The sequence below is a fragment of the Lytechinus pictus genome, chromosome 7 (assembly GCF_037042905.1).
Source record: "Lytechinus pictus isolate F3 Inbred chromosome 7, Lp3.0, whole genome shotgun sequence".
Taxonomy (NCBI): domain Eukaryota; kingdom Metazoa; phylum Echinodermata; class Echinoidea; order Temnopleuroida; family Toxopneustidae; genus Lytechinus; species Lytechinus pictus.
This window is the reverse complement of record NC_087251.1, coordinates 30,257,067-30,279,092: the sequence shown is the minus strand read 5'-3', so window position 1 is coordinate 30,279,092 and position 22,026 is coordinate 30,257,067. Positions and strand designations below refer to the sequence as shown.

The following is a 22,026-nucleotide window of genomic DNA, read 5'->3' as shown; positions in this document are numbered from 1 at the left end:
AAGTCACAGAAAAGTAAATTTTAATCGATTTTTTTTCAAGTTAAAGGACAAGTCCACCCCAACAAAACAGTGATATGCACAACTTGGTAAGTCAGTCGATGATGTCCATCACTCACTATTTCTGTTGTTTTTTATTGTTTGAATTATACAATATTTCATTTTTTATAGATTTGACAATAAGGACCAACTTGACTGAACCATATAGTATTAAACAATGCTAATTCCACATGTTCAGGGAGAAATTAATCGCTGTATCACTTGACAATGAGGAGAAAATTAGAATATTTCATATTTCCTATTATAAAATACAAAAGAAATAGTGAGTGGATGACGTCATCAGTCTCCTCATTTGCATACAGACCAGGATGTGCATATAACTGTTTTGTGAAATTAAGCGAAACTTTAAAATGTCATAACTTTCTTATTTCACATCCGATTTTGATGAAATTTTCAGTGTTATGCTTGTGTGATTTTTCTCTTTTTATTCAAATCAACTTTTTGTTGGGGTGGACTTGTCCTTTAAGTTCGGATATCAAACTCTTGGTTCACAGTATTTTTCTCTTTTTATTCAAATCAACTTTTTGTTGGGGTGGACTTGTCCTTTAAGTTCGGATATCAAACTCTTGGTTCACAGTACATGCGTTGGTGTCTCAGCGGTATATCGTAACCATAGCAACGAATCTACACGACTGTATCAGTGCATTACTTAGGACGGTACTCGGAAGGAGTAAGAGTCTGATGAATTGATCATAGATTAATAATTGTTTTGTCCCGTCTCCATGCATGCTAGTCATTGAACATGACTCACCTATTAAACGCGACAAGGTCACCAAGTGTCTTGACAATGAGGGGGTAAGAAGGGATTGGAGGGGTGGGATTAAAAAGGGGGTGGATTGTGATTAACGAGAACACATTGCAAATATCGACATTCATTGAAAAAAAGCCTACTTAAAATCCACTAAAAATGCTTGGGCTTGGAAATCTAAACATTCATTTCATTTCATTTCATTTTTTCCCCGTTTTTATTTTCTTTCTTTTTTCTTTTTTCATGACATTACGTTCGCTTAATTTTCATGTATGTATCCCCCTCTATGATTTCATTTGATTGATTATGTGTTTCACTCTTTCTCACTAAAGAGAGGGGGAAATCACCCCCCCCCCCCTCACAACAGAATTTTGATCTTTTCTTTTTGGTTGTCAGAATTTGTTTGACGCATTTCCTTAAATGGCGGTGATCTTTGGCCCGCATTTAAAAAGTTGTTAATAAATGTTGCCCCTCCTGACGCGATATTCCAGGTACACTACTGTTCTTTCTCGGCCTACGATTTGCTCGAACCAATCACCTTACCTTTCTGGCCATACACCAACCCAGCCCAGTGACTTGGCTTATAATGAACGATTTTCAGCTGAGCCATCAAACCACAGTACATGACGTTATAGATCACGAGGCATTAGTCATGTTAGAGTAATCACTCAAGTTCTAATGAAAAGAGAGAAAAATTGTAAAGACGCATGATTATTCTCCTGGGAATAATCACAAATTTTGCAAGTTAGAATTAAAGGTTGCTTGGCTCTCTTGAATAACCCTGGTAATTATTGGATTCATTATGATATAAGCAAGTGGTGTAAGCAGGGGGGGGGGGCTACAGGTGTTCAAACCCCCCTCAAATTGTTTTGATACCCAACCCCCAACCCCCCACTTTCAAATATATATTAAGCCATTAAAGGTTTAGGAACAGAACACCAATATCAGGCAGCAAATCCATGGCCCAACGACACAATTCAATCTTGAATCTTTCCCAATATATCCCTTATATTTTACGTAATGCAGTGGCATAATGATCCAACAATTTTGAGGGGGTCAAACATGGCCCATGGAGCAACATTTTATGAAAAGCTGCGAGCGAGTGAAGCAAGCGACCTTTTGAATACAAAACCTAATTTTGTGATAGATTTTTACATTAATAAAAAAAATGGCACCGTTTTAATTTCCCCCTTTTTTTCTCGTTCTCCCTTTTCCTTGGTCACGGAACTTTTTTTTATATTCGTATTTCTCTTCTTTTTTCGGGGGGGGGGGGATCATAGCACCTTTAACCCCCCCCCCTCCCCCATCTGTACGCTAGCGACGTAATGAATACAAAATAAAAGAGGGATATGATTTGGCATACGGCATGGGATACTGATAGGCGCAAAAAAATAAGGTTTTATATACGATCTTCCGTATGGTGAGGTTTTTTTTTTCATGCATAATCTGGGGGGCGTTTCATGAAAGGACTTGTCGGACGTTTTATCCGACAAGTCCCATTTTATCCGACAGTTACCATAGGAACAGTGCCTCTCTGCCAATCAAAATCATGGAAAGATGTCAGATCTGACAACTTGTCGGATGAAAATATTGATGAAACGCTCCCCTGAATAACACTTCTTTTCATCCCTTTTATTTTTTGCTGCAGATCCAAACGAGCGTCTGGTCCAGTTTGCTGATTGGTTGATTAAACGCACCGAGGAGTTGCTGGAGAGGAGCGCCCGCGCTCGACAGAAGACTTATGAACTCTTAAGATTGGCGAGAAACAGACAAAAAGATCAAATAGTATACTGAAAATATTAGTTCTACAGTAATCAACTTTTGTGCAATTCTGAATAGTCTTCCGATTCCAGACAATAAAACCAATCCATTATTATGTGAACATTGGTAAAAATGATGACGAAGTTGGAAATTTATCAAGACATGCAGTTGTTCGTCCAACCGATGTATTGTGCTTTGTAAAGATATTTTGATGCTGCTGTATTATTATATATGGAAGTGACCTTTGGTTGAAATTGTCTGTGAATGGCTATAATTTTTAATGTTATACGTGCCTATCCTGGAGACAATAATAGAATAATAAAACATAATTATACTCACAATGACTGATAATGACGTAACAGAGAACAGAGTGGGGAAAAGGGAGGAAGGGGCTGATGAACCCCCCCAAAAAAATAAAAAATAAACCCACCTGGTTATTTTTCACATTTTGTAATAGATTTATCGTGTAATTTGTCAAATTGAACAGACTCAAGAAACCTCGAAAAATTGTGAAGACTCAACATAAATATTTATAAAAAAGAATCAATTTCTTTTTTATTCGCGCGAGATTGGAATTAAAATACAAGGTTCGTCAAATATTACTATGGATCTTACTCAACCCTTTACAAAACGAAGCCTCTGATGGATGATTTCAATTATAAAAATGACTTTATACTTTCATATTCATACCAACTTGGTATAAAATAGTTTCAGTATCGAGGTTCGTTGATTAATATGGCGTCTTTCAAGGCTATGCACATTTCCGTTCAACTATAATAGTCCACCAGTCAAAAACTGTAAAACAATGCTCGAAATCTTTCTATTACATCAATCAGTTTTTCTTCCATGGAATATCCGTGGGAAATCTAATTGATCCAATAAGCGAGAAGACAATCGATCGAGTACTTTTACAGAGTCACAATATTTTCACTCTGTGTAGGCACACTGAAATAGATTTCAAGTTAACGCTCATGGAGGGAAGACATTAACTTTGATAGAGACTGTATTCATTTAATAATCTACATTATGTACGATAACGGAATCAACTTTGTAAATATCTGCTCATTTTCAAAGCGCTGAAAATACTTTTATTTTGCTTGCCATCACTGTTCCTTAATGATTTTTCATTCATTTGTTGCTATAAATGTCAGATATCGTTCATACAATGTTATTTGATTGATATAATCATTTTTGTTGGTAGTTATGCTGTAAACCCAAACGAGGTGAATATGGTAACAATTTACTATTTGAGTCAGAAGTTAACATACATCTGTGCATTCTAGTGTTTACTTGCCATAATATGATATCTTCAAAATGGTGGTGATAGCATGATAAATCAGACTTCCATATGCTATTTTATTATCTCCGTTCTCACCAAGGCTGAAGCACACCTCAACATTATGTTTTTATAGAATATTTTGGGAAAGATTCTTTAAAAATCAAAATTTTTTGCTTACCTATATTATCTCACCCAAAATCCAATGATCTATACTTTTTTTTGGCTGTAGATTGAGATGAATTGAATCAGTACAAACAAGTGTGTATGCAAATTGAACAAAAATAAAAATAAATAAATAAAACAACTACAAATGGCTTTAAGTGATGATTATATTGTAATAAGTTTATATAAAGATTGACATGGCATGATTTTTATTTTTTACTGATTGCATTCAAGGATGAGGTTTATTGAAACACAGGAGTTTGGGCAAACTTTGTCAAAATATGTCAATATAGGTAACTTCAAATTCGATACTCGTTCTTCCTAATAAGGACCCCTAAGCTTAGCATTATACACAATCTTATCATGCATATATCTCTTTTCATTCATCTAAATTTACACAAAAATCAAGTCTCTTTTTTTTTTAGGGGGGAGGGAACACATGCATAAACAAGCAAAAATATTTTTATATAAAAATATCATAAAACATTTTGTAAAAAAAAATCTTTGAAAAATCACATTGACATAGATTTCAACTTCAAATAAACTTAAATTAGGTAAAATGACACCATTTTCAGCTGTTTTATTTGATACAAAATTTCGTTATTTTTTATTATGATAAATTGATCAATTTGGGCGAGGAGACAATTTGTATCGAATTGCCCAGATGTTTGTAAACTGTTTGACTTCAAATGTACTATTTTTATCACCACTGAACTGAAAACTTTCTTTTTTTAAACAAGACTGAATGGAGAAAACAACGAGTAAACTTCAAGGCGATCCAATGCACTCTCACAAGACACGTTTGGTCATACAATTTTGTTGTCATTGCTAATGTAAATATATTTGTATTTATTTTTTATTGAAATACATGTACGGAGAAATGGTATAATACCACTATTTTTCAACCCAATAAACTGTGTATAAAATTTGATATCATATGATTCTTGTCAATTATAGTTTGTCGCCCCCTCTTGGTGATCGATCATTCACTTTATGTGCATGTAGGTTACGGAATAATTTCTTTGAAATACATATTAACTGAAAAATAGAATATGCTGTAACCGTTCAATCCAGAATAATAAGACCAATCAAACCTATTCAACTTTTAAAGGTAGGAGGTGTGTGAGAGTAAGAGAAACACAAACATTCACATACAGAGACGGGAGAAAGAAGAGTTCTACAAAGAGAAGTGATGGGGATAGAGAGAGATCAGGAGGGAGGGGGGGGGGGGGGAGCCGGAGAGACAGACAAGACAGACAGAGTGTGCATTGGGGGTCATTAGAAACATGGTTAAGCCACATATTTTTACATGATTGTTCAAGTCAGAAGATAACAACATGGCTTTTAAAGAATCGTATAGTTTTAATGAATAATCTTCTCTGAAAGATGTTTCTCCCAAAAGAACATTTCAGCCTATTTCAATCTCATGCCTTCTAAATCGTCTCTCGTAAACATTACAAAAAGAGCACAATCAAAATATAAAACACATAAATCCAGTACTTCTTCACAAAGCTTCTTCTTTATTGAAGAAAAATATATCTCTACTTGCAAGTAGCTGGACACTTAACTGGACAGTTACATGTCTGCATAGGTCAACATTCTAGAAGTCAAATAATTATCTAAGTCTGAGCAATTTTCAGACCACATTATGCAAAAATTCTTATAAATAACGTTTGTCTTAGGTTTAACTTAATTCTGTAGTCTTTAAAGCTTAGAATTAGACAGATAGACCTGCATATTAGACATGATTGGGTAATAAGACAAGTTGTGCCAAATAATCCAAAGCAAAAAACAATAACTATACCCATATATGTAAAAATGATTTTAAAAACCCTGAAAGCTTACAATATTCCGATTAACATATAATTATGCAAAATAAAACCTATGAAGCCAACAACATCCAATTGAATACAATTATTCAAATAAAAGGCCAGACTATTATGATGTCTTCTTTCATCACAAGTTAATAATCTTAAATAATTCTAATATTGAAAAGACAATATTCTTTTAAAATCATTAATTTATGCCTCAATTCCTCAAAGAAGAATGTCATTACTGAAAACTTGACTCCATGCATCATTCAAGTTCATACCGCTTGCATTGTGGAAAATGGGAGATGGTTCATACACAGAGCTGCAGTCAACCTAAGAATACTTGAGCAATTTTGATATGAAGATACGGTATCATGATAAGTCAAAATGTGGCATTAAAAAGGACCCTCTCTTTTCTGCCTCGTGCGTTATTTTAACATTCATATTTCAAGTCAAATTGAAGATATTGCATTAGTCCCAAAATATTTGACAATGACATGAATAAAAAAAACTTAGTGTTCAGGTAATGGGTTGCCAAGAATTCTGTGAAGTCAACCTTCGAACAATATGACATATACTGTGCCAAGCACCAAATGTACGTCAGTGAGAATGAATGTAATGATTGGTACATGAACATTGAAGGTATCTAAATGCTGGGATCATTTGTGATCAAATAACAAGTACAATGTAGGCCTATGGAGACTTGTTTCGTCGCTGTTTACCAGTAATTCCAATTCCATTATTCAAATACCAAAGCTTCTCTTAACATAAATCAAAAGTCTGGTGCATTTGCATTGACCTACAATGCATAATGTAAATAGTAGCTTAAATCTGAAGAAGAAAAAAATAAGAAGAAATAACTAAGAGAAACTAATGAAGCATATCTCATTCATTGCACTCCAATAAATACCCAATAATGTAAACTCAATTCAAAGCAAACATAAATTTGCAGATCATAATGTAAGAAATTTTATTCAATAGAGTCTACACACTATGCCCCAACATAACACTTACACTGAGGACAATGAAAACAGAATGTTAAGAGGACACTGCCTGAATATAGCAAGATAATATTCCTAATCACAAATCTGTTGAAGTTCCAACAGAGTAATTTTGATGATCTGTTGCCCTTTTTAGACTAAAATCATTACAATCACCAATAAATATATTTTTCGGGCATATTTTACAAAAAAAAAAAAAAAAAACTTAGATATTTTTTGTTTGAACTTCAGGGTCCTCTTTCACAAACTTGTAACTTCCATCTCCCTTTCTCATAGTTGAAATCTACTCAGGAAGAAAATATCATTCAATATAAATAAAAATATCTATCACTTTAATATGCATTATAATTCATAATTGGTAAAATCCATGATTCTGACTGTCCAGGTTTGCAGATTTGGTTGAGGATTACAAAGTAATAATAGCATATTACAAGCCGACTATAACGACTCGAAAAAAAAAAAATAACCATATTCAAGTATTTCAATGTTTACATGCAATAATCATGGCAAAATAAAAACGTATACAAAATAAAAAATCAATTTTCAAAACCTTTTGAATACATTACTGCTTTTTTGTAATTTTGCACATAAAAGAAACCCTGTAAACAGAAGCCATGGAACATCAGGCTCAGACAAAGAAAGTGGAGGGGCACCTTTTGTCTGCCAAACAATAGGTGCCCCTCCACTTTTATTGTATGAGCCTGACGTTCCGCTGCCTCTGCCTGTAAATACTTACATAATTATTTCAAACCCTAATAAAAAAGGAAAATCTTATTCAAATTTGCTAAACTGATCTCTGTGGAATGTAATTCTATGACCACTAATATAATAATTTGGGTGGGTATTACACATTTTTTCACACTCTCTGAATCGAGTACATTAAAAACAAATCTGGATTGAAAATGTAAGCTCAGTGAGGCTTAAAATATAACACCCATCTAATTGATTTACATGCTTTATATGTATGGCTGGTAGCACTGATATGCTCAGATATACCTATGATTGCCCCCCCCCCCCTTCTTAGAAAGGCTGACAATCATAGATTCTTCTGTTATTCAGTTCTATCAGTGAGTTGAACTTGTGGCACCAGGCCTGACTAGCACTTAAGCTTATTTCAGGTCTTATTTACCATTCCCATCATATGTCTCATATACATGTGACATTAACACAAAACAGGGGGCCGTTTCTTGAAGCTGTTCGCAAGTTAAGAGCGACTTTATGAACGAGTGGTGAATATCATTTACCACAAGAAAGGATCACCAGTCGTTCTTAAAGTCGCTCTTGACTTACAAACAGCTTTATGAAACACCCGCCTGAATTGAAATTGTAGGCTCAGTGAGCCATAAAACATACCACAGATCTAATTGACTTACATGCTTCATATCGCACCAAATTTTATGGCTTATATCATTTATATTCTCAGATATATCTAACATTGTCACCCCCCCTCTTAGGAGGACCGACACTCACATATAACTTCTGAAGGTTTCCATGGTGAAGTAGAATAGTGTAGTAGGTTTCATGGTACACCATGTATCTTTCTTGGGCAAGTGTTGGTCCTGAAAAATGACCAACAAACTCGATGTTTCGACAAGTGTGTTCTTGTTTTCCTGAAGATGACAAGAACACACTTGTTGAAACATCGAGTTTGGTGTACCGTGAAACCTACTACACTGACAGTCATAGATAAAAATTACTAGATTAGTGTGAACAACTGCATTGTTTCTTTTGCTATTCTGTTCTCATACAAATCGGCGAGTTCAACTTGTGGCGCTAGGCCCAACAGAAATTTAATCTTATTTCAGGTCTAATTTACCATACCCATCATATGTTTCATATGTGTGACTTTTCTGCGATTGTATTTATCATAACATGTAAACATATGAATATTGTTGTAAAAAAAAAGAAGATTTTTTCCACTCCAGTATGCCTACATAAGCCAAGATCCCTCAAATATTTCCCTTAGTGAATGCAAGAATGAAAAAGAGCTGGATAAAAAGGCAGACGACCCTAAATTATCAAAACATATTTGCTTGACATAACAATCATAACTACGCTTTGATAAGAAAATTACAATGTATGCCTGCCGACCATTCCCCAAAATGAAAGGCAAAAAATGTATGTTTCAATACCTGTCCCCAAAAAGAAGAAATATTTAAAAGGTACGTTTTGATAACTGTCCCCCAAAAGGAGAAAAATAACAAGGAATGTTTTGATACATATCCCCATAAAGAATTAGAACAAAAGGTTCTTCTAAAATTACAGTTTGGTCACATTGTATGGATCCAAGTCATCATGGAGCAGGGAGGCTGAGATATTCAGCCACAAATATGTGAAAGATTTTACTGAGGTTTGAGATGGTGTTATCATCTAAGGCTGCTGCATTGTCACTCAACTTGTGCCAAACATTCGGGAATGGATTTGGGATAAGGTGCAAAATTCTTACATCTGGAAGTACAAAGAAAGAAAGAAAGAAAGAAAAAGTTTGAAATGATAAAAAGCGAGTTAAATTGATAACAAAGAAAAAGATTACATAATAGTGAACATGTATTGATTTGTATAAAGATTTCATATTGTATCACTGCAAGAAGAAGAATTTAATTGATCTATTCTAGAAGTATCAATTAAACATTTATTGATCAATGTTATTATAATTACGTTAAAGTAAAAATCAGACCAAGCAAAAATTATGTTTATCTATTAATCCACTGACTGGTATATTAGTTTGGAATTAGTCACCTCAAAATTTAAGGTTCCACATGACACTTTATCAAACTTAGCTTCACATACCACATGAAGAGTAATATTGTTTTAAGCAGGAATGAATATTGTCTATTCAGTTAAAGAAAGTATTTCAGAGGTTTCCAAAGATCTTACTGAAAATATTCTAAGAGATCATAATCAAATAAACAATAGCTTGGGATATAATTATAATTCATTAGACCATGCCATATGGGAGCTTAGTAGGAAAGTAAACTGTATTAATCCCCTTACAATATGCGGGCCACATGTTCAAATTCAAATCAATCACACAATGAATACTGAAAAACGAGTACACTGACAATATTTCACTTAGTTATTGGCACTTGCTTGCTCTGGACTGGTGTGTGATGTGATATTATCCAAACATTGCAATATACTTTTTTGTGTGTGAAATGCCAGATTCATGGCATATGAGGCCATTGCCTTGTGTGTCCACCTTAAGTATTCAAGTATTTTTTAAAAATAGGACCTAACGCTATAGTAAGAACTTCTCACAATTTGAAGAAGTCCATTTCAATACTTAAAATATATATTTACCGGTACATAAATAAATATTGGCACTCATATGATCATGATGCCTTTCTATAGTACTATTCCAGGAGAGCTTTACAACATGATGTAACTTGTCAAAGTCTGTGCTGCGTCTTCTTGCATGAATCCTAGAAGAATTTAGAAGGGCACTTTGGCTCTTTTCACAGCAGCATTCCCCAGTACTTTGTCTATGATGATGATGAAATGTGAGAATTGGTAATGAAAAGCTGCTTGAGGTATTCCTGCGGAAATGACGCGACTCTTACTTTTAACAAGGTGTCTAAAATAACAGAATAGTTCTGCTCTTAATGTGCTTACAATATTAAAAGAGGTTTTCAGAGAGAAGGTACTTACTTCTTTGTAAGAATGGGATGTGGTCATCTTGCATACCAGCATTGTAATGAGTACCGCCTACAAAGTAATTATTGGTTGTACTTCCAGTCCACACTCTGCTTCTTTTCAGTCTTTGCTCTGTGAGTGGTGGTAACAAGAAAGAGATACAGTGTGATAGTGAAACTTGTCTGTAATGACCACCAATGGGAAACACAAAATGTGGACTTTATAGACAGGCGACTGCTGTGAACAGGTTCTTATGGGGCGCTGCAAGAAACTTGCGATCAATTACAAGTCTATTTTTGTTCCCAAAATCAAGTATATGCCGTGCAATTTATTGCAAATTTGCGACTGATAGCTAATCTACTCCATGAAAAAAGGAGTGTAATCTGATTTGCTATAGTTAAAAGTAATCATTCAATTGCAAAATTGCAACAGAAAATTTGGGATTGATTTCAAATATTTTCTTGCAACACCCCCTTAGACATATTGGTTTAAGTGGTCACTGTTTGCAGGTGGCTACTAAAGATAGGTGGTAGCAAAAACAGGTTTCACTGTATGTTATTTCAAAAATCATCTCCAAGTGATACATTACTGATGATGATGAACTTTTTCTTAACGCTTCACTCTAATGGTGGGTTTGAGCCATGGCATACACTCCATAATCTCATAAAACAATAATCTATGAAAGCAAGGCTCAAATACACCAACTTAGAATGGAACTAGAGTGGTGTTCAAAAGAGAGTGAACCCCCACCAGAAAAATGAACATATTTAAAGTGTTCAAGTTATACCATCTTTTAGATACTTAATTGTGAAGTCCATTGTTAAAATATTATAATCGATGAAGTTTTTTTCTCTGGGCATGTCGAACATTGCAATGTAAGTTGCTGTCTACATTCAACACTCAGCATGAAGGGGTGCATCTTGTGGTGAGGTTCACTAACTTTTGAGCACAACTGTGACAAATCATGGAAGGAATATGACTAAACAATTAAAGGTCAATAAAGGTCATCACATCGAATTAAGTCTTCTAACCCCTCCTGTTCCAAGGGCATTTGTTCTGACATTTTGGGTCCCATGAAATGGTTGCTACTATAACTCCATCATGTACTTTGAGTCAATCTTAAACAAACTTTATGGAAACAAAGTGAGACCTAACATGGAGAGAGGGCTCCTCAACCCATTACAAAATTCTCTAATTCTAAAAGACTCTCTACATTGACCAATTAGTTCCTATAGGCAATGGTTTAAAATGTAAAAGTTTATCACAAACTGATCAAAGTGATTCTAAGACCTCGTAATTATTGCTTCAGCGAGGAAGCCGCCCAGGACAACTGCATCAGGGGTAACCAGGGAGGGTGATGTTCTCCCTTTGCCTCTCTAGTTTGGTCCTTTTAACTATATGAAAGGTACCACGAGTTGACTGATTTATAACAAACACTATGAAGTTCAGAGCTTGCAAATGCTAAGTTTGAGAATGTATAAAATAGCTATATACCTATATTCCTCATGTGGTTGTACCAGACTGATGTTGATTGGAAGTAATCATAGAAACGTGGATTCCTTGCTCCTAATAGATCCAGCAAAACAAACATATCCTGAAAGAAATAACAAAGTTTTATTATAATGTGAGATGAAGGAGGAGTTCAATAGGACTTTACTTTGAAAATGAAGAGTTAGAGAGGAGCCTTTTATCTTTACTTTTAAACAACATATGACCAAATTCATTACTTTTTTTTAGCTAAAAATCTCATTGGAATTATGGAAATGTAGTGCACTGTCAATGAAGGATGAACAGTTCTTCAAGCCTTTCTTGTTCAAAAGTTACACTACTTTTCGATATGAGAACTTTACTCTTTTATTTTACATTTCTCACACTGACAAGAAAGGTAGTCTGTATAGACATGTAATCTCTATGTCTTTAATGAAACATACCCTCCCTCCCTCCCCTAGAATTTTTATGCAATATGGTATGTATCCCTAAAACATACAGCGAATATTCATCTAGAGAATAAGCTCATTAACATCATTATATCCTACATAAATTAAATCCTCTATAGTGATTGGTTCAAACAGCATCATGTGACCAAACATATTCTAGCTATGCTGTTGAAACAAAATGCCCACTAAAGAAATTTTGCTATTCCGTGATGTCAATTATCATGCAATCTCTCGGACGCACTGGTCAGAAAGGTGTCTCCACTGGGCAAGTCCCGTGAAGGGACGACGCAGGTACTAATTCGCATTCCGCTGAGAGCGTGGATCCAGGAAATTTCAAAAATCCCCAAACTATTTGCTTGGATGGTGCTTTATGCCAGGCAATTAAAGAAAACAATGATAATAAGGCATTTATATAGTGTCGACTACCTAGAAATATTCTATTCCAAGCCGTGCAAGAAAAATAGAAAGCATCAGAGAGTTTGGACGAGTGTCATAGTGCAAAGGTCTGATAATGTTAGTAAAGACAGACTTCAGTTTAGATTTGAAAGTCTCATATGATGTTATACTTCTTAAATCTAAAGGCAAACATTTTTCAAAAGAGGTGTTGCAGCAGAGAAAGTCCTACAACACCCCCCTCATGACCACTATCATTACCATGCCATCGAGAAGATTAGTATGGGCCCCAGGGTAAGGATGATCAGTGTTTTGCATGTCTCCAGCAAGCTGGCGTGATCCGTAGAGTGAATCTGTATCTGTCCAGGATTTGAAGGCCTCTTCACCATCAAAGAATATCAGCTGAAGGGTGACAGGCTGCAGGAAGGAAACAAATCCAAGAGCAAATATTAACGACAGTGGCCAATATTCTGAACTTGGGTTTGATTTAATCTCTGGTCTAAAGCTGTGGTTTAACCAGGGAACACTTCCCTGGTTTAACTATGGACAATCAATCATGACAAAAATCTCTCACAGTACTTTTTCAATTTAAAAGCTCATATGACACTAAAAATCATTCATAACTATCTGGGAATAATAATTAGAATAGTTTTCCCTGTCACAAGAGCATGTGGAAAACCCACAGTAAACACAATGTCAGCACAGAGTTAGACCATGGCCTAACTCAAACTAGACTTCAAAATGCGGGCAAGTACCTATAAACTCATAAGTTACGACAGTGAGTGGACCTTCCCCTAGACATACAATTTTTTAACTAAAAGATGCTAAATGAAAACTTCATGAAGAAATTTACAAGTTTGTACCATTTTTTGACAGGGATAATATTCCTATTGGATCACTACAAAATAATTTTATAGATTAGATTCTGACTGCATCATTGCAGTCTTGTTTCTATTACAAACCTTTCTACCCAACCTTCAAGAAGAAATATACAAGATGAAGAATGACTATTCTTTAAACATTTAAAACAAGAAGAGTTTGCTTTTAGGCAAATAATCCCAATCAAGGTGATGAAATATCTATAACTTCTAAAGTAATATGGATCTATTCATTTTCCCTGGAACATGCCCGACAAATTTTATTTTTTGCAAATCAGGGGGCGATGCAAGAATGGGAAAGGGGGGAGGGGGGTTATTGGGTGCAAGGATGGGATACACTTGTATGTGATTAGGGTCTGAATATGAAGACAATGCGTAAGTGTGGCATAGTAGTTGAGAACCAGAATATCGTTATTAATTAGACTAGTATAACAAGTGTTTTCCTAAGAATTTACTTTCAACATATGACAAAACTGTATGATGTATATACAACTGGCTTAATTAATGATTTTAAAATATTATGTTTTTCAAACATGAACACCCAATGGTCGATGGGGAATTTTTCCATTCAGACATTGATTTTCTGATGTATATCTTTTTTTACTTTGGTGTAAATTGTGATCATCTGCTTGAATACCAATATCTTCAATATTTTTCAGACTCTAATATTCACTTCGTCTATAGCTTAGTCTACTATCAATTTTGTTGAAATGCTGTTTGGTCTTCACAAAACTTGTTCTAATACCTAATTTGTCTTATTTTCAAATAGTCTAATATCCACTTTGTCTACTAATCATTTTGAAATTTGTCAAATGAAATTATAATTTTGTTCATTAAACCACATAGTCCAAATGGTGTTGGACCAAGTTGATAATATACAAAATATATATATACCTGGGAATCAGACAAAATGGTAAATGGAGTAAATGGCAATAATATACAAATAATGAATGTTTATGAGTGCAATGGACAGAATACTTCAGGAGGTGAAAGATGAAATAATCCATTCAACTCGGCTATGCCGAGTTGAATGGATCATTCATTTCATCTTTCACCGAATGAAGTATTCTGTCTATTGCACATATGAAAAGAACATTCATGATTTGGTTTATATGACACCTAAAATAGATTATATTTCATATGAAATTTATGAATTTTGATGCAAAATATGCTTATGCAGTGCGAGCTTGGTCTGTTGATTATCGCGTGCATACAACATGTATCGGTGGCTCGGTGCACGCGTGCAATGGACAAAATCGTATGGATCCAAAATTGCACGATGAATGGATCCAAAATTGCACTGTTGATGATGTTATTGTAAAATGGGCTGAATGATATCGAACAACCAATCAATTGACAAGGATCTATCTAGGTGTCATATAACACTAAATGGTTAATAGATGGACTGGTTGTAGATGAGCCATTGTTAGACCATGGGACCAACAGAAAGACAACGCACATGTAGACCAATCAGCAATCAACATCGTCATCATTACGTTTTTATCTTCACCATCATCATAATGATGATGATCATTATCATCCAGGGGGGTGTTTCACATAGATTTGAATATGACTTAAGAGTCGCATTTAAATGCCAACGCATACATGATATGCAACGCGCAATCTTAATGATCAATAAGCAGTAATGCGCGTCCTCTTAGCAGGATCTGACCAATACGGCCATGCCTTTTAAAATGCGTGCAACGAGGCATTTAAGCATGACTCTGGGTCATACTTAAATCTTTGAGAAACACCCCCCAGATTAGCTAAAACATTCTTCAGCAGCATATTAACTTACAGGGTTTGTAGCATTAGCCCGCCTCAAGGGCTCTGCCAGGGATCGGGCCAAATAAAGCAGCTGCGCACAGGGGAGAGCTGAGTCAGTAGCTCCGATGAACTCATGACGTTTAAAGTACTTGCTGTCGTAATGGCAGGCAAGGACCAGACGCCGCTTGACACTTGGGTTGGCTGTTGCAATGATGTTGGTGAATGATTTTACGCCCAAGGGAGTAGTGTCTTGGAATGTGTGTTGATTTATGTCCCATCCTCCAATACTGGTCAGCTTCCCTATGATGTGCTGCAAAGGAATGAATGAATCATATGTGTTGGTGTAATTCCAATGCAATGATGACATTCTATAATAAATCTCTATAAGCAGACAAAACTGAGTCACAAAGGATAGATTGGATGACACTTTGTTTGAAAATCAGTTGATCTGTTATCAAACTATGATAACTGCAAACACATACATAAATAAATAAAGAATGAAAGAAATAAATAATATAAATGACTTAATACAAACTAATAATGCTGATAATAACAACAACAAAACAATAATAATGATAATAATAACAATAACAACAATATAATCATAATAGCAATAATAATAATCTCAGTCAAACCCTTGCTGAATACTATTTTGAAAAAATTAAATAATAATGGCACTGAATCAAAAGTCATGTCTACACAATGTGGCAATTGTACAGTCATCTTTCTGGTGAATAAAGCTTATTTCAGACCATGAATAAACAGCTGTCCTCCAATCAAACTTGGCACAACATTAGTTTGAAACTGAAAGAAGGGGGAGGATAAGCTGTAACAATATTGGCATGGCATGCATGGTTTATGAGTTACATGCCCTTGAGTTCTATAGGAGAGCATTAGTTAGGCCTCGCATACAAACTCTTAACGTGCACTTTAGAATTATTAAAGGACAAGAGAAAAGAGAGAAACAGGAAACTTCAATCAATGATCAATCTATCATATTTTCAGGAATCATGTTTCACAAGCAGGACAAAATATTACGCACGTATAGGTTGTTGGAAGTTATTATAATAATCAATATAAAACAAAATGTATAATTTGTAAGTTGTTCGCAAATCTCCCTTAATGGTGAGAAAATGTGAAATAAAAATGTGTTCAAGTGGATTTAGTTTGCAATCTTTGATGAAATTATGTATTTGGGAAGAAAATAACATTGTATACATCCAGGAGTAATTTGATATATCTGTGCTTGGACATATTGTAAAATATTACTATTATTGCACTGCAAAGTGCAAACCAATAAGAATCAACTTTTGTTTGCCTAACACAATAGGGATTGTTAATTTCTGTTTCCTGTGCATCATGAAACCAAAGGCTGCTGGATTATGTTTGAAAATGTAAAATGGCCAATAGAAACAAGGGTGAATTACTTTGAAAAATCAAATGAGAACAATTCATTGAGTAAGAAATCAAATCTGGGCAAGTTAAGTAACAATCAAGAGAAAATGATAAGACCACAAATGCATATAATACAAATGAATAGGCACTATACATATTCTTCATACATGTACATAGAGTGTAAACCCTTGATGACGGAAGCAAGCCAGCATTGGTGAGGGCAAGCCAGCATTGGTGAGGGCAATCAATAGTGGGGAAACCATTAGGTCCTTCTCATCCATGGAAAACAAACTGTTCTAATTAAAAAAAAAAAAGAACTTACTTCACGTGCCGCTCTGCTGCCAGGTGTATCAGGAACCCTTGTAATGAGTAGAGGGTTCAAATCAGTTCTTTTGAGATCTTGTACATTGACTGCATTCGCCACAGATTTAAAGGAAGTTGAGTTCAGCAAAGATGCTTGGTGATTATTCTGCAATGATACAGCAACAAGATAATAACTATTCATGTTTATATGAATTTATACTCTTGGCTAAGCAATAAATGAACTATCCTGCTGAAATTAATCCAAAGTCACCATGACCATGGCCTGACTTGGATGTCCCATTGATTGACCATGAATATATGTAGTGCCCTTCTTATTTTTCGTTTAATTCATGTAAGAAATGTGCATGAAAAGAAAACAGGCATTGCCCTTTAAATATTAAAAAAATGTAAGGTCTGGTTCTGAATATGACACTTCAACCATGTGATTATTGCTTGCTCTCAGGACAATACTAAGAACTTTGGTAATTTAAACATGAATCAAAAAGTAAGTAAAAATCTTGTATTCCATTGAAAAAAAAAATCAGATGTTAAATAAGAAAGTTATGACATTCTAAATTTTAGCTTTATTTCACAAAAATTCATATTCACATCCTGGTTGGTATGCAAATGAGGAGACTGATGGAATCATCCGTTTACTATTTCTTTTGTATTTCATTACATGAAATATTAAATATTCTAATTTTCTCTTTGTTGTCATGTGAAATAAAGTTTTATTTCTCCCTGAACATCTGGAGTTACCATTGTTTTAACATTTTATGGTTCAACCAAAAGTGACCTTATTGTCAGATCTGTAAAAATTTATTGAAATATTTTATAAATCAAACAATAAAAATAAAAGAAATTGTGAATGACGGACATAATTGACTCTCACTCGCATATAACTGAGTTGTACATCTAACTGTTTAGTGAAAAATAAGCAAAACTTTGTCATAACTAGTCTGGTAATAACGTTCTTATTTAATAATATTGTCAGCATTATACTTGTTTGATTATTCTCTATGGATTCAAATCAACACGTTTCTGGAATGGACTTGATCTTTAAGAAGACGCAAAATACAACAATACAGGTTTAATGAATACTCACTTTTTAACAGATGTCAGTTTCAATAATAGATGCATATGCCTCTATGATATTATCATGCAATGAGAGTGAAGTGGTGATTTCATGTGTTTGCATGAAGAAATTTAGTATTTGACTTTCACATGGAAATACAAGACACATTGTAATTATTTCCTGCTCTTATTGAAAAAATTAACAGCTCTAGACCATATTAGAAAAGTAATTAGGCAATTCATAACTAGAACAAGGCATGTGCACTCTCCCATGCACATAACTGTTTTATCATGTTTTTGTCATGTATGCATCCATCACATGACGATTATTTAATATATTTTGCACGAAGTACAGGTGAGGGCAATCAATGACTATGCACAATTTGCATGCCACTACTAAAACTAATTCAGGTTTCATACATGTACCAAGTCATGATTTCCTTGTGCTGGTTAAGAAGAAACAAGGAGTTTGTTTTAATCAAATCTGATGAAATTGTGACCCCAAACATAAAGTCACAATTTTCAAGTAGCCTTTTAAAAATTTTAGAAATTGGTATAATATACCCCTCCCCCCAAAAAAAAATCATAATAATTAAATAAACAATTATAATAAATAAATAATAATTAATAAGATAAAACAAAACACCCCAACAACAAAATCCAAAGCACGTTGCTTTGAAAGAGAATGTTTCAGGAAAATTCTGTCAGTTTAATTTTCTTAGTTTGTAAATTCATTTATGTAGTGAAAGACGTTTGTTCTATCCCAAATACATTTCAATACTTACAAATTACAATATCATAATGAAAGCATTAAACTTTTTAATAAAAAAATCAAATAAGAACATAGATGTAACCCAGAATTCTGTTTGGCAAAAGGAGTATTGGCAGATGCATTCAGGACAGGTATGTCCAACATGTACAACTATGGCAGAACATACTATCATTAATTATTATTAACAACCTATCACACACTTAAAGTGCTTCAATCTCAATTATTTGAAATAATTGTCCTTTTCATAATGGTATTAAATTAAGAATCATTTATCAAATGGGAATTAATAAATCATTATTTCTTTGAAGATAACAAATCAGATTGTCCTCTTGTGAATCAAATAATGAAAAATAAATAAAAAGAAAATTCGGACGAAATTAATAGTTGATCTGTCATACTGACAGATCATCTTATAATCATTTAAGTGCAAAGTAAATGTTCTTTTAAAAAAAGACCAAAGTTATAAATCTCTAAGTCTAAGTTCATCATCAAGATTACATCAATTATTTCAGAATGAACAATTTAAATAATGCACCATGATCAGGTTAATGATGTATGGCTATATCTATATGCTTATTATGAATTGTCAAAATGGATTTTTGGGAAAAAAAACACACACACGGACAAAATCTCTATTACAAATTATTACAAAATTTGTAACATTACCTGGCCCTTGAACAAAAAAAATAATAACACATCAATGACAATGTTAAATTTCACGTACAAATACTGCTTGAGTTGAAAGCCCATATGCGGGATCATTTTTCTTAATGTCATGAGCTCCTCCAATTACTTTGTCTGCGTTAGGAGGTATATTCTCAGGCACATCGGTGTGTTTTGATAAAGTCCAAGCTAGCCCTCCAGCTAGAGATATAACAACTACACAGCCTAGCAGGAAGAGTCCAATGAGCAACCCGAACCTCTGGCGGGGCTGCTTTTTGGTAACCGTAAAACCCGACATGAGTAAAGTTCTGGCAGTCGTGTCGTCTAAATCAATCTCTTCCTCCTCTGGTTCATGCATGTTTGACGTTCTACCCCGCTTACCCGGCTTGGACTTCGCTATCTTTCGCCTGCCATGTCTGCTAGCCATGCATCTGAAACAAAGTATCCCTTTTAGGACCTCTAATTTGTCACTTTATTTAGCTGTCTGCGATTTACTGCAGATAGATGAGGATGAGTCACTGCTACGTCACGTCACGGCACTGCATGCGCTGCACACACACTGTATGGAGTGCAGTGCGGCTAGTTGGTTTCGGCTTGCCATAGATTGCCCCTGGTCTCTGACCAAAGTGGGACCAAATTAAAGGCAATATCAAACAACTTCCATAATATTTCAATTGAAAAAAAAACCCGGAAAAACGATGAATTTATGACGTTATAGACCCCCCGGGGGGGGGGGGGGTACTTAGATTTGATTTGGAAGGGGGTGTGCGGCTGAAGCGGGTTCAAAACCCATACCCATATTTCGGGTAATTTTGACTAAAATATAATTCATTATAGGGATCTATTAAAATATGACAAGCAAAAAAAAAAAAATGGACCCATGTTTAAGGCCAGTATCTAAAAATTGGGGCCATATGGACCCATTTTTAAAGGAAACCAAACCCAAGAAGAGAAGCCGTTGGAAAGAGTAATATAAAACAAGTTTTACCAAATCGGTTATAAAATAAGCAAGTTATGGGTGTTTAAAAGTCTTGTTTTACTTTCTATGGGGATCCTCAAATTGGCAAACATGCTTCAAAATGGCTGAATTTGTGGACACTGAACTCTCCATTTGTTTTGTACACAAATTTTCAGATTTTCTCCTTTATTTTATACATTTCACCTTATTCCTCCTGACCTCAGACATAATGTGGTGTGAATTATATTTTCCCATGATGACACATGTTGTGCTCAGAAGGAGGCAAGATGCAATTTGAAAGATAGTTGGGAAAATTTTTGTACAAAACAATAAATGGAGAGTTGTCCACAAAATAAGCCATATTGAAGCACGTTTGCCAATTTGAGGATACGATAGAAAGTACAACAAGAGTTTTCAAACTCCCATAACCGCCGCTTTTTTTATGACCGATTTTGATAAAAACAAGTTGTAGATTGCTCCACTCATTTTATTCTTTCTGATAAGATGGATTTCCTCCTTGCATTTTGGTTTCTTTAAAGCCATTATCTAAAAATTGGGACATGTTTAGGGATTTTCCTATATGCGAAACCCGTGTTTAGGGATTTCTTCCAAAAAAACAACCCATTTCTTTAGATTAAACTAAAATTTTGAGGGGTAAGCTTTAACTTTATCCAGTGTAAACATATCATACCACACAAAAATGGTATCAAATTATTTGGGAGAAGATAGGCCTACTCTTTTAGGACATATAGCTAATTTTGTATATATGACGCTTTTTCATCAAATCAAATTTCAATGGATAAACACAAAAAATTGGGGTATAAAGTTTTTACGCACTAGTATGTATATTGCATAATTTATAGTCTGCATACATAGTAGGCCTAGACCATAGGGATAACTGTAATATATCTCGATGGCCTAGATCCACAGTGTATGGTGTTTTCCATATAAAAAATACAAGAATAATAATGTTAATTCTATTACGGCAAATCAAAATGGGGGAAATCGAAATAGTTTAACACAGGGACCGCGGAAGCGGGGGGGGGGGGGGGGGGGCTGGGGGGCTTCATCCCCCACTTTTTTTCAAAAACCGTGTACAAAAACGTAAAAATGACCATATGATTGTAATTTTTTGCATGGTCAGCCCCCCCCCCCTTTAAAAACCGTTCCGCGGCCCCTGTAACAGGCATCGTTTTGTCTACGGAATCGTAAACCGTTAAGTCTGTATTTTCATGCATTTTAAGGGGATGTGTACAGGGAAATTATTCAGTTAAATAAACAATAAGAATATCATCCGTTCCTTATTTCACACAAGTAAACTATGCGAACATATAATTAAGTGATCATATTTCCTAAATTTTTGTGACAGCTTTGAAAAATCACAAAAAAATTGCGATTTTTGCCTGCCATTTGCGACCTACTTGCCATATTTAA

The 22,026-nt window shown here is 34.7% G+C and overlaps 1 protein-coding gene across 2 annotated transcripts; it reads right to left on the bottom strand.

Annotated features, from left to right (window-relative positions):
- Window positions 1-5,507: 5,507 nt before the first annotated feature.
- LOC129264588 (glutaminyl-peptide cyclotransferase-like) lies at window positions 5,508-20,179 on the bottom strand. Of its 2 annotated transcripts, none has more exons than XM_064102432.1 (8): window positions 19,696-20,179; window positions 17,145-17,291; window positions 15,459-15,737; window positions 13,044-13,199; window positions 11,947-12,046; window positions 10,468-10,584; window positions 7,521-9,267; window positions 5,508-7,472 (listed from the first exon to the last, which is right to left on the bottom strand). In XM_064102432.1, exons 1-7 carry the CDS (start codon window positions 20,059-20,061, stop codon window positions 9,113-9,115), a joined length of 1,320 nt encoding a protein of 439 aa, XP_063958502.1. In that variant the 5' UTR covers window positions 20,062-20,179; the 3' UTR covers window positions 5,508-7,472; window positions 7,521-9,112. The 2 variants fall into 2 exon arrangements, with proteins under 2 accessions (XP_063958502.1, XP_054758465.1); XM_054902490.2 differs by having other exon boundaries at window positions 5,508-7,446; window positions 7,542-9,267.
- Between the last annotated feature and the right edge of the window lie 1,847 nt (window positions 20,180-22,026).

What these genes read in the sequence shown, in the direction of transcription:
- LOC129264588 (XM_064102432.1), bottom strand. Translation starts at nt 20,061, where the DNA reads ATGGCTAGCAGACATGGCAGGCGAAAGATAGCGAAGTCCAAGCCGGGT. An exon ending in CAACCACATGAGGAATATAG is followed by an intron (nt 10,585 to 11,946) that starts GTATATAGCTAT and finishes CACCACTCACAG; the next exon opens with AGCAAAGACTGAAAAGAAGC. An exon ending in CATCCCATTCTTACAAAGAA is followed by an intron (nt 9,268 to 10,467) that starts GTAAGTACCTTC and finishes TTGTACTTCCAG; the next exon opens with ATGTAAGAATTTTGCACCTT.